Source organism: Anas platyrhynchos, chromosome 1 (genome assembly GCF_047663525.1).
Source record: "Anas platyrhynchos isolate ZD024472 breed Pekin duck chromosome 1, IASCAAS_PekinDuck_T2T, whole genome shotgun sequence".
NCBI lineage: Eukaryota > Metazoa > Chordata > Aves > Anseriformes > Anatidae > Anas > Anas platyrhynchos.
In genome coordinates this window covers 12,797,149-12,820,292 of record NC_092587.1, presented here as the reverse complement: position 1 = coordinate 12,820,292, position 23,144 = coordinate 12,797,149, and the positions used below count along the sequence as shown (strand labels likewise).

At 46.7% G+C, this 23,144-nt stretch overlaps 1 protein-coding gene across 2 annotated transcripts in view; it reads left to right on the top strand.

Moving 5' to 3' along the window:
- The first annotated feature begins 1,311 nt into the window (after window positions 1-1,311).
- Window positions 1,312-23,144, top strand: part of RSBN1L (round spermatid basic protein 1 like) — a 53,748-nt gene continuing 31,915 nt past the window's right edge. For both annotated transcript variants that reach the window (XM_027459646.3, XM_027459654.3), the window contains exons 1-2: window positions 1,312-2,032; window positions 13,844-13,957. In XM_027459646.3, the coding sequence (XP_027315447.1) occupies window positions 1,372-2,032; window positions 13,844-13,957 (775 nt within the window). In that variant the 5' untranslated portion in view covers window positions 1,312-1,371. The remainder of the gene's footprint in view (window positions 2,033-13,843; window positions 13,958-23,144) is intronic.

The following is a 23,144-nucleotide window of genomic DNA, read 5'->3' as shown; positions in this document are numbered from 1 at the left end:
TGTAATTACATGCTGGTTCTGCTTATGCCAGCCTCTCATAGGTGCATTTATACCTGGATTTCGGTCTGGGATTGGATGGTAGTTGACTATGGCTAAAGTACATGCTGCAAATTTTTTTTCCTGTTCTTTGATATAGGTGCCATTTTTCCCTGTCATGCCCAGAAATGCCGCTTGAAGATACTCCCTTACGGTAGGAAACCTTGAATCATGGAAGGAAAAGGCCTTTTAGTAGAGCTAGCTGGATACAGAGAACTTGTTCTTCACTGTTTTGAGATGAATGTTGAACCCTATTCACCTTGGATTATAATTTCCAAAAAATGAAATAAAGGAGAAGACAGCAGGACGACTAGAAGCGAGCTTATTCTGAGGCTGATCAGTTGTAGCTCACACAAAAATAGTAAAGCAAAAAAACAAAACCAAAAGGTGATCTCCAGACCTTATTTGTCCACTAATACAACATGTACAAAACTTCACAAAGCAGTGTGATTTGCAGCAGTCTGACAGATACAACCTGATTCAGTAGCTAACCTGTTCTTTCCACTGAGGAAAGAACGAAAGTTTCTGAGGACGAGTGAGATTAACGTGAGTAGGACACTGGCAGTGCAGCAACTCCAGGCACCAAGGACTCATCTTCTGTTTATTTCTGTGACTTCTCCTTACAACAGCTCTCAGGATCATGTCAGTCTGCCACAGGCAGGGCTGGGAGCGCTCCCACTCGGGACAAGCCCAGTTAGTGCTGCGCTGCCTCATGCAGCGAGCCCAGCCCTTTGCTGAACCCGCAGCAGAGCTCCGTGTGGTGTTGCTGCTCCCAATGGCTGGCAATTCGGGTGGGCTGCCATCCTCACAGCCACAGGTTCTTGCCGTCCCCCCACCAGGCCTCCAGCCGACCTCTGACGATGATCTGGGACCGCTCACGGTGCCCCGCTTCAGCCCCCAACGCCGCCGCCATCTCACCCTTCGACGCCCAGCGCGTGAGATCCCACCCTCACCACCCCGTGCTAGCCCTCCCGAACCCTCCACCCCCTCAGGCTGTTGGGGAAGCCAAAACCCTGAGAAATTAACGCAAAACGGCTCCGGCCACCCCGGCAGTGCACCTTCTATCCCCCGCCCCAACCGCCGACGAAGCGCCCTGAGCCGCGCGCCCTCCCTTCCAGCCCCCCTCCTCCTCTCCAACTGCGCACTCAGCCGAGCCCGCCGCCCCCAATCCCCCGAGCACCCGCCCCCTCCCCTCCATCCGATTGGTGCATCGCGCCGTCACTCCGCTTTCTCTCGGCGCTCATTGGACGAGGCGGAGGCTCCCCCCCTGCCTCCCGCCCCTCCCGCCGCCGTCGGTCGAGGCGAGCCGCGAGTAAATAGAGGCAGGAGCGCAAAATGGCGGCGCCGCCGAGCCCCGGCCGTGGCGCCGCGTCGCCAGAGCCCTTGGGCTCCAGGCCGGGCCCGGACGCGAAGCCTCCCCGCGGGTCGCAGCCGGCCGCTAAGAAAATGAAAGGGACCGACGAGAGGAGCCTGAAGGGCTCCAAGCGTGTCAACGGCGAAGGGGGCGGTGGAGGAGGAGGAGGAGGAGGCGGCAGCAAGCAGCCGGTGGTGCCGAGCTTCGGCGGCCCCGCGGCGTGGGGCTTCGCCGCGCTGCCCTCGGGGAGCTCGGGGGGTTTCGCCTTCCCCTCGCCGCTGCCCAAGAAGCTGCTGCCGTCGCCGTCGCCGCCCGTCGTGCTGCTGCCGCCGCCGCCGCCTCCCGCCTCGCCCTCCTCTTCCTACCGGCAGCACCAGCACCGCCACCACCGGCACCGCCTGGCTCTGCCCGCCGAGGGGGGTGCCGGCGGCTGTGCTGGCGGAGGGGTGGCCGTGGTGGGCAGCGCCAAGGCGAAGAAGCCGAAGGAGAAGCGGGATAAGGAGAGGAGGAAGCACGGAGCCATGCCCGGGGCTGGGATCGTCGCCGCTGCCGCCGCTGCTGCTGTGGGGGGAGATGGCGGCGGGGCGCTGAGCGCGGCGGCCCGTGAGGAGAACGGGGAGGTGAAGCTGCTGCTGCAGAAAGGTGAGGGGGGGGCGCCAAAATTGGGGGGTGAGGTGGCTGTTGGGGTCCCCCTGCTTCAGGGGAGAGCCTTAGGTCGTGGGGGGGAGCCCCCTGCTTCGAGGGAGACCCCTTATTATTGGGGAGGGGGGCTCCTGTTTGGTGGGAGCCCCCTTGGTGGTGGGGGACAGCCCCCTGCTTTTGGGGAGCCCCCCTGTTTGTGTGTGGGAGCCCACTGATTTTGGGGAGACTACCCTGATTTTGAGGAGCCCCCCTGTTTCTATGGGGCAGCCCCCTGCTTTTCAGGAGCCCCTTGCTTTTCGGGAGCACCCCTGGTGGTGTGTGGGAGCCCCGTGCTTTTGGGGAAACCCCTTGGTGGTGTGGGGGAGCCCCGCTGTTCATGTGGGGGACCCCCATGCTCCAGGGGACCCCTGCCCCTCTGCAAGTGCCCAGGGAAGGCAGCGGCAGGCCTGCCGTCAATCCTGTCAAAAAAAAGGGGGTGTGGAATTAGCTATGGCGTCAGCCAGAAGCTGCCAGAGGCCTTAGGTTTTCTTACCTATTAGGGAAATAAGGGTGGCTGGGGGCTTCCTAGGGGTCTGCCGAAGAAATCGAGTTTCTGTCGCTGCTGTGACAAAGACAGCGTGTTATGAGAATACGTGTTTGTTGGAAATTAAAAGGAGCCCTCGGTGAGCTCGTTATCAGGCTGTTGGTTTTTACAGGCTAAGTCACGGAGTGTCAGAGACCATGCACTTGAAATTTAGATAAGCAGGCTGTCAGCGTCTCATTTAGGTGCTTTTTCAGTTTTCCTTTATTTTCTGAAAATCACTGGGCTATGTAAGTTTCCAAGCAATGCATCGGGCCTTCGGGAAGAAGGTCAGGAGTGCTGGGTTGGTTTATTAATGGATCTGGCCAAAAATGGCCCCTCCAGGTGAGATAAGATATTAGGCTAGCTTGTTGCTGACAGGCACTGACAATAGATGTGTAGGAAATAGAAGACAATACGGGAGTATTTTTTTTTTTTTTTAATCAGCATATGCTTCCTGAGTCTCCATTGACCTTAAACCAGGTGTTGATGCCTTAGCATTTATATTAAAATACAAAGAACTTCAAACACTTACTCCATTACCTAGTTTAAGCAAGTTCCTTTCCTTTCTTTCAAAGGAAAGATAAATTGCAGCGTTTATGTAGGCTTAGGTTGCTTTGATTATGGCCTATTCCTTGCGCTCACAGGATGAGCCAAGCATGTGAAGACCAATTATTAATATCAATATACCATTTTCTGTCTATTGATTACGTCGTCCAGCTGCCTTGCTGCATTTTCTGCTAGTTCCCACTGGTGTCTTAATCTGTGCTGTAGCATTAGGTGTTCAGATTCCCTTACCTTCGAGTTTTTATTTTTTTATTTTTTGGCTTGTGTTCTCTTGATTCAACTTGTCCTGTGCATCTTCTTGTTGGGATCTTGATTGCTGCCATACAAGTGGGCTTTAAGTACATCATTTCGTCACTTTCAGGCATTGCAGTTTAGGTACATTTATTTTCTTGCTCTTGTCCAAAAGATGACTTGGGAAAAATCTTTGGAAATTGCTTTCAGTGAACATTTAATGATGGTAAAGTCTTTTTGTTGTCAGTGGTAGCCAGCAAGAAGCTGACAGTATCTTCCTTGCGAAGTTATGAAAATCACAACCATATTCGCTCCCATTACCGTGGTGTCCTACCAGTGTTACCCAACCGTGGCAATAAATCTCCAGGAACAATATTGTAATAACAAGATGAAGTGTTTTTGCATGCTGGTAAAAGAAACGATGACAGTGATGGTGTCAGCTGAATAACTGGGAATTGAGCCCTCCTGGAAGCAGGGATTGGCCTTGTAGAGGCCTTCTGTCCTTCCACTCTTCTAAGAAGGGCATTTTCTCAAATACAAGCGATGTGCTGGCAGGTACAGGTACTTGAGATTTGAGCTGCTGTTTGCTCAGAACAGGAGTTTGTACGTTTAATTTAGTTTTGAAAGCATGAGAGCAAGCCGGAATGTTTTTCCAAGGCAAATGATCCCTTTATGGCATCGAGGCCTTTAGGGTTCTTTAGAGGAAGTGATTTCTATCGCCACAGCTGCTGCCGTAGATCTGTACCTGATCGAGGAGCTTCCCATCACTGAGCTGTGCGTTCCAGCACAGGAGGCTGCGAGAAGGTGAGGGATGCCCTGAGTCCTCTGCCGAGAGCAGCTGGCCTTTGAGAAGTGGTTCTGTGTTTGGCTGGAGATTAAAGAACAGGTTTGTGCTGTTAATCCTGTGAATAATTTACTTTCCAGAGATGGAAGGAGAAATGTGGTTATGGAGGGGAAAAAGAATGACCCTGGGGAGGGAGGGAAGGCATCCTGAATCCTCGCGATGGAGGCAGACAAAGAGCAGTGGGTTAGGGCAGGAGGGACCAGAAGATACTGAAGGGATGCTGGGTGCTGCAGTGTTTTTGGAATGAGTGGATTTGAGATCCTGATGTGAAAGAGGGAGGAAACAGCATGCAAAATGGTGAGACAGGGAGGTGGTGCTGGTCTTGGTAGGGGGCAGAAGTCATAGGTAAGTGCTGCAGAAAAGCAAGGAAGGATAGAGGTGGGGTACACAGGAGGAGAGTGAAAAATGTAGGCAGCCTGCAGATACGACATCAGGGCAGACTTAAAGGATTTCATATAATCAAAAAGAAGTCTGAGTTGCTTGCATGAACAGAATACGGAGGGGGAATGCAGGAGTAACACATGGCCCTCTGTGATGAGGTAAGTTTGCAGAAGCTGTCGTGTGCAGCTGGTAATACTCGCTAAAAATCAACCGAATGCAGGTAAGCACAGCGTGCCTCTTCTGCAGCCTGCCTTTAGGCAGCCTGTTTCGCTTTCGGTGCTTTGGAGAACGAGCAGCAGTGCAGAACTGACAGTATTGATTTTGTGCTCTGCATTCAGAGCTGGTGCACGTGGCGGTGTCTCACCCCAGAAGGAAGATGAGATGGGGCGGGTTAGAAGGCTGCAGGTGCAGAGCCCTGTACAGGGAAATAAAGTTATTGAAAGATAAATGGGTGGGACAGGTGGGACTTCCTTGTTTATAAAAATCTGAAGGTGGAAAAGCTCCACTGCCCCCTTCACAGCCAGAGTGGAGATGGACTGCACGTAGGCACGAGAGGTGGAAGGGGTTTCCAAACGAGCTCGGCACTGAGCAGGGTGCTGGTGAATTAGGAGGACGGATGGTCCAGTCGGTGAGCTGTGTGCGTGCTCTTCTGCGTGCAGCAGTTATGGTGCTGGGGGAAAATCATTGCTCTGGTGAGAGAGGGAGGGCCTGCACGAGCCTTGGTACAGGAGAAAATGAGGAGTGCAGCTAGGGAGGGACGGCAGGATCCGTGCCGGGACGTTGCAGGGCTGTGGTGCCCCAAGGCAGCATAGGCACGCGGAGATGTGGGGTGGATGAAGGAGAGGTCTGGGCTTGGAAATTGGGTGGTACCAACAGCATTTTGCTAATTCTAGTGCTGATAGCATGGGGTATTGACACGCAGCAGGAAATTGTGACCAGTTTTTCTGCCTGCCATCTTGGCCCAGTCTGAGAGCTGAGCATGAGGGCTGCCGACTGTCCTGTGCTTGTCCCAATGACTACTGGGCCAGAACGCCCAGTTTTGAGGCACCTTTCTGTCCTGAGTGACAGAAAGATGTTAAATAGGGTTTAACATCATGATGTCTTTATTCCCATTAACATGTTTGTCTTTCCTTCCTTGACCAATTGCTCGCTGGGCGATATTTGTGGTCGTTGCATGGGCAGGACCTCGAGCTTGCGGGGTTGCAGCCAGGCCTTGCGGCTTGAGGATCGTGTATGTGAGTCGAGCAAGCCTTGAGATGAGGGCAGAGAACCTGGAAGGCCACGTTATCCTGGAGATGTGAGGTTTGGACCATTCAAAAGGAACTTGCCTCTTACTCGGCCGGATCTCTCTGGCCCTGCAGGCTGTGTAGCTCGCCGTGCTTTCAGACACGGCACGGATCTGATAGGAACACCTGCCGTTCCGGGTTATGACTACACCGAACCAGTTAGTTATTTAACTGGTACTCCACTTCGCAGTTCCCAGTTGCAATGGTTTCCCTAGCAGTGCAGAGCTCAGGTCAGCCCCTCCCCGCCTCAGCAGCTTGTTCTGTGCCACAGGCGTGCTGCAGGGCGGGAGCTAGGCTCCTCAGCCCTCTCTGCTTTATTGCCATCTCTGTGTACAATTTTCCTGTTTCCCTCCCTTCCTCCTTTGTATTTTATCTTCAGTGATGGGTTTGCTGATAACGCTGCCTCAGTGTGCAAGCAATTAGAAAATCAGGTTGGTATTTTTAACTTGCTGCTGGGAGTTTCCCTATGAGCAAGAACGCAAAGCTGAGCATGGTCCCGTAGCCTTTTACTTTTACTTCCAGTCTCTTTTTTCTCCCTCTGCTGATGTCACTGAAAGATAGGCTAGATAATATTTCAGGCGGCCGTTTACCTTTGATTCCTCCGGAAACTTTGGTGCTTTGACTTGTGCACCACTTCGGGATTTTGAACTTTAAAGAGATTTCACATTTCAGGCTGCTGCTGAAGTTCAGTTTGCATCATTGGGAAGCTCATTTCATAGCCTAACTTAGCAAATTAGGGTTAGGTATTCTTGTTTCCCTTCTTTAGGTCTGGGACCATCGTCTTGGTAGGTAGGTTGCCTTTTTCCTTCCGTCAAACACTTCCTTCTGTTCATTTCTATTTATTTTCCCTTTTTTTTTTTTTTTTTTTTACTGTCCTGCCTAACCCAACCACCCCTCTCCCTGCTCCCAACTCCTCTAAATCCAGAGGCTGTTTTTGTGCTCACAAGGCCACTGATCACTCCTCTGAATTCTGCAATATATTTCTAAGCAGATATCCTGTAGTAATCAACAGTACTCAAAGCGTTGAGGGCTTTAGGTGTGAGACACAAGAGGAAGAAGGACTGCTAGAATTTCGTGAGAGATTTATTTGCAGCTCACATCAGTGTCACTTCCAGCTCTCCGAATGAAGCATCCGATGCTGAGGTGAGTTTGAGGCAGCGCATGTCCATCCTGAGGGATCCTGTCCCCTTTTGTTTCTATGAAGGCACCACGAAGCCTTGCTGGACAGAACAAAATCTTCTGGTTTTTAAGCTGGGGAGCAAAGGAAGCCCCTCCTATAGCCCAAAATCCAGCTCTGCATGCCAGTTATACACAGAAACTAACTCTGGTTTTCGAGTCACAAATAGCGGATCACAGATAGCTTTGCTGAGCTGAAACGAGATCAGCACAGCAGTTGGAAACGTCAGACCTGAAACCTCTTCTGGAGGCCTTGTTTGCAGCTGCCACGTTCTCCACTGCTGATTTCTGATGCAACTCCCCAGTGCTTGGGCTTACACTTGGCTTGTACAGCTCTGCACGTAGGAAAAGAAACTGCAGAGATTAGAGAAATCAGAGAGATAAGGCTTGCATTTCTCCCAAGTATTTTGCTTCTGGAAAAGGGGTTTTCCTTTCTTCCTGTTCACTGGAGGGCTTGGGGAAATGTTCACAGCTGTTGAGGGGTCATCTTCAGTCCTGTCTGGGGTTTGAAGCTTTAATTGCTGAAAGGGAAGTCTGCCAAGTATTTCTTTGTATTTATTGGAATGAGAGAACTGTTGTGTTGTGTTTTCTTAGAAGTACTGTCTGGGTTTCCTCGTGTACATGAATTCGGGAGGGAGGGATGGATGGATGTGCAGGTGTCAGGGCCGTTACCACAGTGGTGTGAAACGTACTGAATGTGTCTGCACAGCCAGATAAACACGGCTTCTTGAGGCTTTGCCTTGTGGGTGTTTGTGTTAAAGGAGGAAAGGGCGATGGAAGGACTGGTGCCCGATGTGCTCCCCTCCTCCTCGCCCTTCTGGCAGTATTGACGGCCGTTAGCAGTGCCTTGTAAATATTTTGCCCGATGTGCAGTGACAGCCCTTAAATCAAAGGGCGGGGAGGGAGGCAGAGCACTTTGAGCATAATCTATGGCTGACTACTGATGTGGGTTACCATCTGGAAAACCGATGCAAAGCAGCTGCAGCTTCTGGCATCTCTCTGATGAGGCTCTGAAACTCGGCTCGGGGCGAAAGCCGCCTCGCTCGAGCTCCTGCGCGGGCTTCAAGGTTTGCACAGAGTGGCAGCTGCTTTGCATGTAAGGCAACTGAAAGCATTTCCTGCTCGCCCTATTCTAGATGCACTTGATCTACCTTTCTCTTCCAGGAAGCTTGCAGCAGAGATGAAGGTCTGGCTACATTTCTAAAATCGTACTCTGTTTATGATTCCTAAATCATTGCAGTCGTTAGGAGAAGGTACCTAGTGAGGAAATAGCTTTCTGTAACCTTAGGTGCACGTGGCTGTGTACCTTATAAATACAGTTCCTCCTCCATTTCTTCTGTTTACCCCCTTGGCCCAGCACCCAGAGCAAGTAGGAGCTTTTGGGCTGGAGGAGGAAGTACGCGTGTTGTGCTGAATTAATTCAGCTAATGGGGGGAGTTAACTGAGTGAGAACATTCTTCAGATGCCATTTAGGAAGGTGAGGTGGGAGATGGCTCTAATGGACTCTTCCATCTGTATGCAGCACTTCCTGAGATGTACTGCTGGGGCTGCTTTTTTTTTTTTTTTTTGTGGGTATGCTGTTTTTGTAGGACCCGAAATCCAAAGAAAATGGCACTTCAAGTGACACTTGTATTGGGAACGTGAGACACCCAGAAATCTCTCAATTCCCTGAATGCTGTGATTACTGTAAACAAGGTTACGTACTCCCCCAGAACTCTGTATTTTAAAAACTTTATGCATGCCACTGGCTTATTTAGTAGTTAAAAATAACTGTATACCAGAGGCTTTTTCTTCAGACAGTAGAGCTTGAAAATGAAGGAACAATCTTAACTGTTGCTTGGGCCTTCCATAGCTGCATCTTGCTGTGCTTGGCATTCATTTTTTTTTTTTTAACTGCAGAAGATATTTTCAATCTGTCTAGGCTGTGAGCAGTTATTTCCTGAGCAGAGAATTTCTTTGTCAAAGACATGTAAAGCAAAAGTACGTTTTGATAGGGGAAATCTTTGCAAAACGGTGCAGGGTTTGCCCCTATGTACCCTGTGATGCACGTTACTTCAAGCTTTCAGGGCTATGTACAGGAATAGGAAGTGTGTGTGTGTGCAGGAAGAGCAAGTAGTAAAATTAGTAGCCACGTGAGAAGACTGGTACGGGTTCGTGTGCTGCAGTAATGAGAAGACAAGTTTGTATATAATTGCTTGGGTAAGCTGCAATTGCTTGGTTAAGCTTTTTTTCCCCCTACTGTAGCTGTTAAAAGACAAAAGTGAAAAAGATGCCAGTGTGGCTTAATGCGAAGTGGGACCTGAATATTTCATCAGCTTCAGAGTCAGTTCCTGGAAGTCTGCAGATGAGCAGCAAGACAGGGAAGTCAGCGAGCACTGAGCAGGGGGTGTCACAAGAACCTTCCTGTAGCTGTGTAAGCGTGGGCAAGTAGGGATCTGGAGCGTTGCGTAGGCTTCTGGATGGCTTCACATCAAGGGTTTGGTGCAACTGATGTGCTGATAAAGCAGCAAGTGTTAGCTGCAGTCTCCAGGCGAGGAGCTGATATTTTCCCAGAGAGGCTTGCTTCATTGCGTTGTTGTTGGCATCGTAATACCAAAATAATTATTCTTTGCTGTCACTTCCGAGGTGATAGATGGCATCAGGATTGACTTTTCCCCTCAAGGCATTGGAATAACAACTTGTAAGATTTGCTATTTTCTTCCTCTTCAAAACAGACAGAGCCGACGTTACTTTTTTCTTAATAAATGGCTCAGGAAGTTAGACAAATCCTGATATTCACGACTAATCTTTCGGTTATCCCTCACCAGAACAACTTTGGTAGAAGCGGGAGCACCTAAATCGGCTTAAGTAAAACTGAAGTTTATATTGCTGGGATATCCACTGAGATGGGGAGGTAGTTATTAACATGTAGATAGGCTCAGGTGGCTTCCCATAAAAGTAGCATAGAATTTTGAAAGGTTTATTATAAACCTTTCCATGATTTGCTGCAGAACATATGTTGTACCTAGTACTTAATTTGAATTAATCTTTTATTTGGACTGGAACATCTTTTTATTATTTCTTTTACCTACTTTTTTGTACTGCCACCCCCAAAACACACCCTTGCGGAAAAAGTTCCAGTAAGGGGCCACATCTCCAACTCATGCCTTCATTTTATTTGAACATACTGAACACGAGGCCTTTCTGTGTAAAACGTGACACCCCTCTTTGAGTCAAATTACCCCCTTACCGTACTTTGAACTCAAATGACATCCTCGTTAGCATGTGCAACTTGAATTTGTTAATTGCTTTTCTAAGCGCTTGGTAGGTTGTGGTGCGCACAGACTGTTCCAGCTGCACGTGCAGGACTCTGACATACCAGGAGTGCTGCTTGCTGGTACCCCATGTTCTCTTGTCCAGTCATCTCCATCTGTGTTGCACTGCCCTGGAGACTCATTTCATCCCTTACCTATTGCAGCTCAAGCTTTTTTTTTTTTCTCTCCCCAGTTCCCAGTAATGTTGTTTGGAGATAATTGCAGAATGTCCCATGGACATGGAGAAATTGCTGTAAGCATCTCTGCCTCTTCACTGTTTGGAGATGCAGCTGCCCTGCAAATGAAGTGGGGTACCCAAGGTTTGGTGTCGGCACTGGTTGCTACCAGTAAACCTCCAAAAAGCCATGCTGGAGTCTGCAGGTTTTGTTAACTTGTTCAGCAGCATGGGCTTTGTCTTTTATGGGTCACTTATTGTACAACACCTAGGTTGTAAATTGCCCAAGGCTTGTTTTCAGACAGGATTTTCTTGTTTGAGAAAGTGAAATTTGGACTGAAATGGTGCGTGGCTAGAGGGCAGTGAAACTTTATCTCGGGGAAGCCACTCCAAGATGTTCTGTGGTGGTTTGGAAACTCACAAGGCACTCTAGAGCCTGCGTCAACCTAGTCAACTTACACCAGCTTTGTGTTGCTGCTACCTCGGTGGTTAGCATGGAGACTGAGGAACTGCACTTAGCCTATGGCATTTAACATGGAAAGGTGTTTTAATTCTGCGTATGGACTGTAATGGCTCTTGGATACTCTTAATTTTACTGTTGTAGAGCCAGTATGGCTATGTTGTGATAGATTTTGTGGTGATCTCGATCTTAGAAGACTTTGGTTGAGTCTCTGTATCCCCCTGCAAGCCGTGAAATGGGCCATCGATCACTGAGATCCGTCTGCAGAACCGTTCGGGAGCTGCGTGTCAGTTCTGCCAGCCAAAACACGTACTCTTCCTCATGAACCGAAACCATTTGAACTGAAAACTTAGTTCAAAGGGAGGAGACCTGAGAATTTGTACGTTAAGCTGGGATACTCAGCTGTTTTTTTACGTTACCTCAGGCTGTACACGGGTCCTGTTTTAGCACTGTGATTTCTACAAGGGAAATGGTTGGGAGTAATTTATTTCAAACCTCCCTCAGCTGCCTTTACCTTACATTTACAGTCACTTCAGGTATGAGCTGCTTGTGGATGCTGCTGGAGGACTTGCATTGTTTCTTTTGTCTGGGATCTCTCACCATTGTCTCAGCTTTCTAGAAGTGAAAGTAAACCAGAGACTCTTCAAAAGGTCTCAGCTTGCTCTCTGTCCCTACTCAGGCTCTGCGGCTGTCAGAGCTGCAGGATTCACTGGGCTGTGATGCCATTCACCAGCCTGTAATAAAAGCTTCTTTCAGTCCTTCATTCATCCTCGTTCAGCCAGTCTCAATGTCTGTATACACTCTTCAGTCTCACTTTGATTCCTAAGTGATAGCAGAAGTCAAGTGTACCTCTTAACACCATGCAAATGTCGACATAAAACCCAGGTCTGTCCACGGTGATTGCATGATCCTGGCTGGGCTGAGCAGCCAGCCCAGGTTACAAACCAAGCCCGGTGTTGCTGCCTCTGTGCTGAGTGAGTGAGTATCTGCTTTCAGGGCGCTGCTGCTAATGCTGTTGTATAACTTACTTCCCACCTCGTGCTTCTGAGGTGCAGGGGATTTGCAGTGTGGGGGTTCTGCTTGTGGGGAGCTGGCTGCAGAGGAAGGATCCTGTCCATTCAACCTATTCCTAGGGCTTGTGCTGCTGAGAGCAGCTTGGCTGGGCTCTGTGCTCTGCCCTGCGGATAAATCTGCTTTGTCATCCCTGTTCCTTGAGTCGTCAGAGGGCTTTTCCTGGGCATGGCTGTTCCAGTGGCTGAGAACTACCATTTCCAGGCAGTTTTAACCATGACTGCCTTACTACTATTTTTTTTTTTGTGCCAGCATAGTTTTTTTTCTCTCTGTTGCCTGTCCTGATCTGTGTATAGGCAACAGACATAACTCAGTTGTCAACTCTGTTGTTCCTTATTTTCATTCTTTAGGCTTGTCCATCCTCTTTCCAAAATGCATTCTTTGTCCTAGCTGATGAAGATTCAAATTCCATAGCCTTATTAGAAAACTCCTAAAAGGAAAGCTAGGAGAGCTGTGGAGCTGTTGTTACACTATCCATTTAGGTGGATTAACCCTGGTGCTTTCCTTACCCTTATGTCAAGCCCTCATACCTCTTACTTAACCAAAGTATTTACAAAGCATGTTAATAGTTATTGATGCTCTCTATTCCATTCCAAAATTGAAGGCTTCCTTTTGTTTGGCTTTGAACATTTGTTAGTGAAAATACCTACTTCTGTTTTCTGTGAGTGCTCGAGGAAAAGTAAATGATTTCTCCTTACATCCATCCACGTGGGGTCTATATTGCAGCCACCAGAAATGACACTTCAGGATTCTCTCAGCTTTATTACTGAGAAATCATTTTGAAGCATACAGTTAGTCAGAAGCTAAGAATGAGGTTTACTCTTCCCCGTGAAGGTTCAGAAGCCCAACAAAAAAAAAAAAATCAGGTACTAGGCTTCAGGCCCAGAGACCAGACATGGTGCTGGTTGCAGTGACCCCAGAGAAGCTGGATTTAACTAGGCTACAGTGCTTGGCCTCAAAGGTAATTCTGAACTCAGCTTGAGAAGATAAGTCCTAGAACTCAGGAATCCTCTGGGTCTGGTATTTTTCATGTAGAAAATGTGCTTAAAAGCTGCTTTTTACTGACAGACTTAAAAACCTGGAGTGACTTGTCAATAAAATAAATGAATGACTGCTCAAATAAGCTGTTGCTGATGGCAGATAAGCAAGGGAAACACGAATGCATTGTAGCTTCTTTGCAAATACAGATTTCTCAACAAATAATGAACTGGCATGCCTTTTTGTATCGTCTGTTAATTACATATTGCTGCTGTTAACACATTAGTGTGGCCTGTGGACTTAATGTAAAAGATTTTGCAGCTGACAAATTAAATCTTCATTCCAAGCTACCTGTGAAAGCCTTTAAGTTTAGCCTACATGGAGCTAGTTATGTGAAATTTCTAGTGGATATGAGCATCCAGGAAAATACACTGTACTTCTGCCTTCATTTCTAATCTAATGCATGTAATTTGAATTCCAAGAAATAAGATCTGCGTACGGGAGCAGAGCAGAGGGTACTATAAATAAGTAAAAATTGTTGTTAACTGTGTGCAGTTAACGTGCTGATTTGTTGGTACAGTTCTAGTGTAACACAAACGAAGCTGGTCTAGGTTCAGTAAGTTTATGTTGGATTATGCAACAGCTAAATATTAGCTTTTCATATCATAAGTCTCGGAATTTCCGTGTAACTCTTTTTATCCTCTTAATAGGACTTGCGTAATAGCACTATGAAATGTGCATATGACAAAGTTCGTTGCTGTCGTTTAATTGTAAAATCTTTGCATTTCAGCTCAAATCAAAGAGAAAATGAAAGAAAGGGAAAAGAAACAGAAAGAGAAGAAGAAGCACAAAATAATGAATGAGATCAAGAAAGAGAATGGAGAGATCAAATTATTGCAGAAAGGTACGTTCAAGCTGCTTAGTGTTTTTTCATTGTAGTGCTTTTAAAACCTTTGCAATTGGATTGAGTGCTGAATTTTAATATTATGTCTTTCATTTAACTTAAATGCCCTTTTCCAGGAATAGCTGGTATAAGGCTTGGAATTTAAAACTTAATTATAAATGCTAACTTTCTTCAACTGCAGACACTGCAGCTTAAAAATATACGTGTAATTATTGCCACAATGCCAGTGTTCTTAGGCAGTAGCAGTAAAGACTGACGCTTTAAGGAATGACATTGCTGGTATCTACACCGTCTCAACAGTTGTTGAAGAAGATTTCTATATCGTAGAGAGGAAAAATGAATCCATGTCATTAAATATCTAATAGTAAATGCACAAAACTGAAGAACCAAGGGGTTCTAGTTCAGGAACTTTGTTGCATAATGAGAAATTAAGTGTGTGCAACAGGAAGTCGTAATTTTGGCTAATTTATCCAACTCCATTACTGCAGTGGAATGTAATGAAAATGTTCCTGCACTTGCTTGTGCACGCACTGACTCGTAAAATAGTACAGTAGTTGAGGGTGGGGGGGGGGTTCTGCAGATAATTTAGTCTAATGCCACTGCTCAAAGTAGAACTGAGTAAAGCAGGTTTCTGAGGGCTGTGTCCCATCAGACTCTGTGTGTCTGCAAGGATGTAGACTCCAGAATTTGCACAGCCAGTACCTGCATTTGACCACCCTTGTTGTCTTACGTTGGATTGGACTAGGTGATTTCAAGGGGCCTTTACCAGCCTCATTGATTTTTGTGAGATATCTGCATCTTTATTCCTTCCCACTAGATGTTTACACACACTGGAAAACTAATTAACCTCATAAAGCCTTTTCAGGCTGAAAAATCCTGCTTTTCTTAGCATCTCCTTTTGTGAGTAGTACTCTGTTCCTTCAGTCATCTTCCTGGCCCTTTGCTGGACTTCCTCCAGTGTGCACATGTCTGCCTTGGACTGGTGAGCCCAGAACTGGGCATGATACTTCCAGATGTATGTCACCAGTGCTGAGCAAAGGGGAAGAATCACTCCACCAGCCTGCTGGTGGAGCAGTTAATGTTATTCCTAATCCTGTCCAGGAGACTTAGCCTGATGGCTTATGGTCAGCTTGGCATTCACGAGGGCTCTGAAGTCCTTTCCTGTCAGGCTGCTTTCCAGTTGGGCTCCAGCCTGCAGAGCACAGGATTATTCCTCACAGCTGCAGGACTCTGCACTTCCCCGAGTTAACCTTGTGGGACTTCTGCTGGCCTGATGTTCTCCACCCTGTCAAGGGCCCTCTGGCTTGGCAGCACAACCCTCTTGTGCATCAACCGCTCCTTCCAGTTCTGTCTCCTCTGCGGACTTGCTGAGGGTGCTCTCTGTTCCGTCATCCCTGCCACTACTGAAGAATACCGAGCAGTGTTGGCCCACAGTATCGGCACTGGAGTGCCCCAGTATCACTGTCCTCTAGCTGGACATCGTGCTGCTGATCACAACCCTTTGAGCTCTGCAGTTAAGCCAGTCCTTGATCCACCTCACTCTCCATTTATCTGCATTGCGCTTTGCCAGTTTTTCCTGTGAGGATGTTGGCTTGTTTAAGTAGACCCAATGTTTTTTTATCTGTTATTTTCAGGCTCTGCTTTTGAAGTTAGGCATAAACTCCTGATAATTTTTTCTGTTATGCCTACTCTAGGGTTTAACTTACAACAAAAAACTGAACCTCCCAAAACAAAACGTTATCTACAGCACATTCCGGTGAGGTAGCAGGCATGCAACTCTGTAATTCCTGCATCACGGTTTAGAGTGCAAATACGGATTCAAGGAACTGCAGTAGAAACTATGACAGCTTAAAACCCGTGCCGAGCAGATCTCTAGGTATCAGCCTGCAGCACGCAGGATGTTTGAGCTGGTGGCTTCCTGTGAAAGATGTGACTTGTCTCCTCCAACGTGGAAGGAAGTTGGTGGCTGAGATACTGAGCAATGCTTAACTGCCTGGGCAGTGACGATCTTCAGGCCTGGTTTCTGCACCCGTGCTTCCTACCTCATGTGATGAATGGCAGCAGAAAGAGGCCATGGGGTAGGAAGTTGCATAAGCAGCAAGGTTCTGTGGGGCAGCAGTGTCCTGTAGAGGCTGTGCCTGGTTTTGCCAGTGTCCTGCAAAATTACTCCTGTTTCAAAGAAAGGAGTGTGTCAGGAGAGCAGAAAACAGGCAGGATATAAACCTTCATGGGGTTTATATCATGTTCAGAACAGCAGCTCGGGATGTCTTTGTGGGCCTCCCCAGGTGTGTCCGGATGCGCTTGTATGTTCTGTGGTGATGGTACAGCATTTCCTGACTGCTTTGCTGCTGTAGCTCCATGTCCTGACAGCTGAGGGCTAGAGGGCAAAGGCCCTACAAGATATAACAGTGCCTCTGTGACCTTCTGGAACGCTGGTATCCTGAGGAGAACTTCTTCCTGGAACAAAAATCAAGCTCTATGCCCTCTTATTCTGTGCTCACAATTCACTGCATGGACTAGGAGCAACGACTTGAAACCTCTGAGAACTCAGTGCCAGTCTGTGGGGACTGGTTATGTCTCCTCCTAGGCATTACAACCAGATTTTGTTTTAAAAATGTCACTTACCGTCTGCTGAATGCTTTTATTATGCTGAGAATATTATTAGTTTTTTGTCTTCTATTTGTGACGTTCTTTAAGGGAGTGGTGGCAATAGCCTGCGTAACTCCAGACAGTCAAACCAGGTGCCCGAGGTAAGGGTGGCTAGTTACATGGGTCAGCATTGAGAGCTTGATGCCTTTTTGGGGAGAACTGCTGTATAAGCCTGGTGTTGGTGCTTTGAGCTTAATGCTGGAAGAGTTCACCTCAATTAGAGAAGCTTAGGGATGCAAGCAATTCATCTGCCTAAATTGGTGGTGCCTTTCTGTTGAAAGCAGCAATAAATGTGCAGAAGGGCAACTTTAAAAAGGGGTATTCTATCGCTTCCTGACCTGATTTAAAAAAAAAAATTTTAGTTCTTTCAGTGGGCCTGGTGGCTTTTAAGCATCTAGAGCTAAATGTTTTTGTCATCCTTTTTCACTAGTAGATATTTTTTTGCAGAATAAATCCATATAGTTGTTCCTTTTCCTCTGTAATCTTTTATTTGGAAGTGAAGACTGGTTTTTGGAAACAAAACTGCCTTATACTTCCTTAAATTGCTTATTCCCGCCATACTGATTTGCATGTACTAATGACTTTACCATCCTCATGCACCAAGTTGCCAACTTCTACCTGTGAAATAAATGAGGACAGGGTAAACCACAGACGTAAAATACAGGTAAGGTTTGTGTGATGAGATGATCTGAGAGCAGAGCTCTTAAATTCCAGTGGGCCTCAGCCATTTTTCAGAAAGAATGCAGGCAGTCATCCGTTTACCTCGTGCTGCTAGTGGGTCACTGCTTTCCGAGTTCAGCAGAGGCATCTTTGCTGCGTGACCTTGCTTCCTTCCCTTCCCCAACTGCCTCATTTCTGCCGCTGCAGTTGTGGCTGTCTGCATTGCTCCTCCTGTTTAGCTGATGCCTTCTGCTGGTTACAATGAGGACCTCAGAGGAACCACAGGGCTATCAGGGTGTGCTGCCTTAGGATGGGAGCTCAAGGAAGAGCAGAGCTGCCCTAGCATTGTAGGGGACATGGGGTGGGACCAGCCCGTGCTGCTGCCTGTGAGTCCTCTGCGGGCTGGAGAGGTTTTCATATTGCTTCTTGGGCTGGAAAAGGTCAGAGGAGTGGCGTGAAGGCTGTGGGTACAAATTAAGCAAAATAAGGATAGTATGTGGGTAGCCTGTGCACATCTATCACTGTGAAATAGTTCCCAGGTTTTAGTGCTTGTATTTCAAGTACAAATGTATAAGACTTCAGTGAGAATTGCCATGCTGTCCCAACTGCAGGAGCTGTTCCTTTGGGAAGGGTGTTTCTGCCCCCAGGCTCTTGCTAGTCATTGTTTTTGGCTGCATTGCTAGTTGAGTACAAGCAGGCTGGGTACACACGCAATATTTCTTTCACCCTGTGATTGTGTTGGATATGTGAAGTGGGTTTCTGTTCTGGAGATGGGAGAGAATCCAACAGGACTGTGAGGAGGATGAAGGGACTGGAGTGGGTCTGTGAGGAGATGCTGAGGGAGCTGGGGCTGCTCTGCCTGCAGCAGAGGAGGCTCTGGGGATCTCCTGAGTGACTCTAAATATCTGAAGATAAAGGGACAAAGGATGGAAACAGGCTCTTTAGTGGTGCCCAGTGCCAGGACAAGAAGTGATGGGCACCAACTGAAACAGGAGGTTCCCTCTGAACGTCAGAAAGTGCTGCTTTACTCTGTGGGTTGCTCCTGGGGGTTGTGGGGGCTCCCATCCTGGAGTTCTTCCAAGGCCACCTGGATGTTGTCCTGGTCAAGTGGCTCTGGGTGTCCCTGCTTGAGCAGGGCCTTGGACCTGATGGCCTCCAGAGGTGTGGGAAGAATAGCTTGCTGGCCTCTTTATACTTCTGTAGAGTACATAGAACAGTAACTTAGCAGTAACCCGTGTGTTTTTAATGCAGTAACTCAGGTGACCAGAGTCCAGAGCCTGTTTGCAGACTGTCTCTTCAGGATGTTCTAGAAGAAATTAAATAAAGTTTTATATTTTTATCACTTTATGAGATGAGCACAGATCTATAACATCCGACCGAAGCTTCCATGATTAAATGCAGTTGTTGGATAGAGCACAGGAGGAAACATGTTAGGATCTTCCTGTGAGGCACTGCTAGGTAAGGGTTTCCTTACAGAGCTGGGCATGGTACAGCTCGGGGTGTATCAGTGTAGCCACTTACTTTGCATCCTGTTTTCATGCTTGTAAGCTGCATTTTCTAAAAATCTTGAGCAGTTGTTCTCAAGGTGGTTGTGACTGTTCCTGGGAGGGCTGAGACAACTTGAAACAGGATTATTTTATGCTTTTAGACTTTGCTCATGCTTAATATTCAAGCTTTGAAGCCTATGACCAGAACACGATAGCTGTCAGTTCTCTGTTTACTCCTGCGGCTTGCTTTAGTGCCTGGGCTGGATGCTGAGATACCTGGAAGACACCTGGATGCTGGGACACCTGGAAGCTGTGTGTGTCCACACGGCCTCTTGGCTTTCCGCCTGTCAGCAGGCGGGGGTGATCATTCTCCTCAACCGTGGAGTGCCTGTGTGTGCTCTGCTCCAATTCCTTCAGTTGTTTTAAGCCTTTTGAATTATTCAGTAATGGTTTTCATTAACTTGCTGCATTACTGTATTAAACCACATTCATTATGTGACACGTAAGAAAATGGTAATATATTATATTAAAACAGAAATATGAAATTCTGTCATCTCTTTAACTATCTGGCTGGAACGAGTGAGTGTTTCTAAGAGCTGAAAGGTTTCTCGTATTCTTGAGCTGGGTGCTGTGGGGTTTTCTTTGTCTCTTTTTTGCTACTGTAAGTGGCTGTGCCTCTAATAACCCTCGTGCTAGTGCTCTCTGGCTGCATGTTTTATTTATTTACTGGTCAGTGAATGGGCTCTTGGCTGCTCCAGTTCTAAGCTACTTTCAGTAGCTTGTGGCTATGAACTCTGAAAGACAGAGGGGGATGCTTCATCTCTGTTTCTGTGGTTTGAAGTGGGGTTTCTGTGTTTACTCTTTGAAGACAGCCTGAAGAGATCGAGCAGAGCTGAATCTTAATAAATTCCTAAAGCTAGTAGCTGTAGTCTGAGTTGCAGTGAGGATAGCAGAAGGTGTTGGAACCCCAGATTTGGTTGGCAAGGTGGGACTGCGTCTCAGGAGCACTGCTGTAGGAGATGGTTGGTACAGCACGGAGCCAAAGACTTAAATAACGCTTTGCAGCTGCTGGCAGCAGTAGCCAGGCTGATGTTTCACTGCAGAACAAGCAGCATGCCAGTGGCTGCTTGCTGCTTCTGTGACTTCTTGTGTGCCACAGAACAAGCGGTGAGATGCTGCGCTTCAGTCCTTCAGTGTAATTGAAATAAATGTGGAAAATGTAGTCCCTGCTCAGGCTCCTCTGCACTGACGGCCCTTCCTCTGTGTGTCCTGCTCTGCAGATCTATTCAGTGCTGCTGACCGAGTTCTCCCAAAGCAGAGAAGTGCAAACTGACTTGAATGACTGCCTGCAGTTATAAATGGCTGTTCCTTGCTGCTGCTAGCAGTCAGCCAGAAAGCTGCAGGGGGAACATCCTAACCTTGTTGGGAATGTTTTCTGAAGTTTCTGCAGTACCTCCTGCCCCCGGCTGCTACTGATGGGGGCTGTGACCTCAAAGTTGAAATGCTGCTCTGGCTGAGACAGTTAAATGAAATAAGAGCTCGATGTCTGCTGCTAATGTGAAACTGCAGATAAAGCATCCTGCTTTGTCCATGAGATCATTCAGGTAACTTCAAGTTCTTTTACAGAAGCTCACACATGGAAGGAGTCAACTTGCGGTTACCAAAATTCAGACTGTCAGGGTAGTTTTAAATTACAAATGAGTATCGTGTAATTATAATGGTGCATGGGATTATTTGTGGACAATTCCAACTGCTCTGAATCTTGATCCAGTCCATATGCCCTGTGCTGTGGGACAGGGATACAGTGGCACTGTTCACCAAGCTACCTTGCAAAATCTGCCTCCCATGCGGGTGCTTGCAGTGGGTTAGTTGTGTGGGTTATTTTGGTTGTCCTGTGTTTGTGTAATGTAAAGCCTGATTTGCATAGGAGGTGGCTGAAAACGTTCCCAGAGGGAGTTCTGTTGTTGCTGGGTGAGTGCATGAACAGAACGAATACATGAATGGATTTCCACTCTTCTCATGTTGTTACAAATACAGTTCAAGCTCTGTCCTCATGCCGATATTGCTAGCCAAATATAAGCAGAAGTGAAATTCAAATTTTTGCTGTTCTTCAGTCTTTTGCACCCCAGTATAAAGTGTGAGCTCATTGCGGTTTTTAACACCGGATAAGGGGAAAAGTTGTGGGGGAAAAAAAGTGCTGAATTGTCCTCCCCTGTCCCATTCCTCTGTATCCCCCCTTATTGCTCATTCTTAAGTACCTTAAGTGAAAGTCTTAAGTAAAAGACTTCTCTGAAGCACAAGTGAAGACTCTTGCTTCTGAATCACACAGTGGAAATAGTTTTTTGTTTTGTTTATAGGTGCTTCAGTAGCTGTGCTTGTTCAGATGCATCTCAGAATATGCAGAGACGGAAGATGCTGTGAACTTCAAAATATCTACTGTCTTGGTTGACACTAGTAGACTGTGCCGTTTGGTCTGTCTGTGCTTGAATGTTCCTTTTGATTGCTGGTGCAGACTCAAACACCTGTCCTGAAGGCTTTGGGTTGGGAGAGATTGCCTTGAGAGTAACTTCTTGAGAGGTGAAGTAAGTTAGCTTACATCAAGGGCTGCACTGCTGCTGCCAGACCTTGCTTGAGCCACAGATAGTTTGGATATCTTGGTGTTAGTGCCTGGATCTTTATTTTGCCTTTTGGATAGCTGTGTTTTCACCAAACTGAATATTGTCGTCTGTGAAGCATCCTGATTAATATGCTAGGCAGACATTGCATAGAGCTCTTCTTTTTCAGCTCTCCATTAGCCAGGTGTCAGAGAAACACCATTGCTTTTGGAAGAAGCAATACATTTTGCTTTAAAGCACCTTTATGTGTGCAGCACAGGAGTGAGTGAGCATGGTCCTGCTCCTCTCCACTGCTAATGGAAAAGAAGAATAAGCTGAAAGTACTGCACTGGGCATTGCTGACAGCAATCACAGTATTCCAGCAAGCAAATTCCTCTTGCTATAGAGGTCTTTGCAGCTTCTGAGCAGCTTTAACCATCTACTTTAAACACCTACTTTTGGATCTTTGAAATTCAGCAGAGGAGAAGCCTGAGGCTAAAAAAAATGCCTTGTTCTTCTTTGAAATTCTGTTCAAGAAATGGTTGTTTTCTGTTTGGTGTTTGTATTCTTCAGCAAAACTTTAACTGCATACTAAAGTAGTTGAACACAAATACCGAAAAGCTGGACGTAAGTTGATGGCAAGACAATAATAGGAACAGGTACAATGCAGAGAGTGTGCAGGTGCTATAGGAAAGGGCAGAGGGAAGAAATTGTGGCTCGATCCATGACATTACAATTAAGTGCACTAAAATGAGAAATTGTATAACTTTAATGTTATATTAAAGAGTTGAAGCTTTGGGTTAGGTTTGCAGGGAGTTTGGTCTTCCCTTGTGTTTGTGTGGATTTTTTTCCACTTAAAAATTCAACTTTTGGTGCATGGTGTGTGTGTATTTGTGCTGAGAGATGAACGGAAAATCTCCCTAAAAGCTGGAAGAAAAACTGTGTTGGAGACCAGGAGAAGAATTATTTTTATCCTGGGGCTAAGAGCGTTTTCTTTCCTTCTGAAAGCTTCACGGAGGTGGTGGTGTGAAAACAAACACAGAATGATAAATGTTCTTCACTTGAAAAACGCTTTAGTGTAATCCCTCTTAAGAAGGTTTTGAGTACTTCTATAGGTGTGTACCAGGACAACTGCAGCTTGTTCTTACAGCTGGTGTGAGCGCAAACCTTTTTGGATATTTTTAGTAAGATACCAAATTATAAGAGCTTGATCTAACATACTGATTTCCATCCAGCGTATCTGACCCTGATGGTGTATGTTACAGTGATCTTATGCTTTTGTATGTGCTATAGGTACCTCTGCTGCTGAGACTCAGCTTTGCTTGTTGCAGTGCTGTTTCCTGGTGATCAGTTTTGTAACCCGACCAGTCCTTGTTTGCATGGCTGCCTCTGAAGTAGGTTAAGTGGTGGATTAAAGAAACGTGGCACTTTACAGGAGGAGTTGAACGAAATTGGTTGTTACTCTGAAAGACTTCTCAGAAGCTATAATCAAAGGCAGGGAACGGGAGAGGTTGAAAGGGGAGATGATTTTGCTTTTGTCCTTGTACTGTAGAAATAAAAGTCCACGATTTTTAAGGTAGTTTTGCAGAGAGAGATTCATACGCATCTTCTACGCAAATACTTTGCTTTCCATTATTACTAATTGAGAGGTAACTTAGTAGCTGGGTGTTCAACAAGGACAGATAGGTGATAATCTTTTTGGTTTTAAGGTGTTTTTGGTGATAATAGAAATGCTCGAGTATGACAGAGCCCATAGCAAATGGCTTTTTGCTTTATCCTCAGAAGTTGATGTATTTG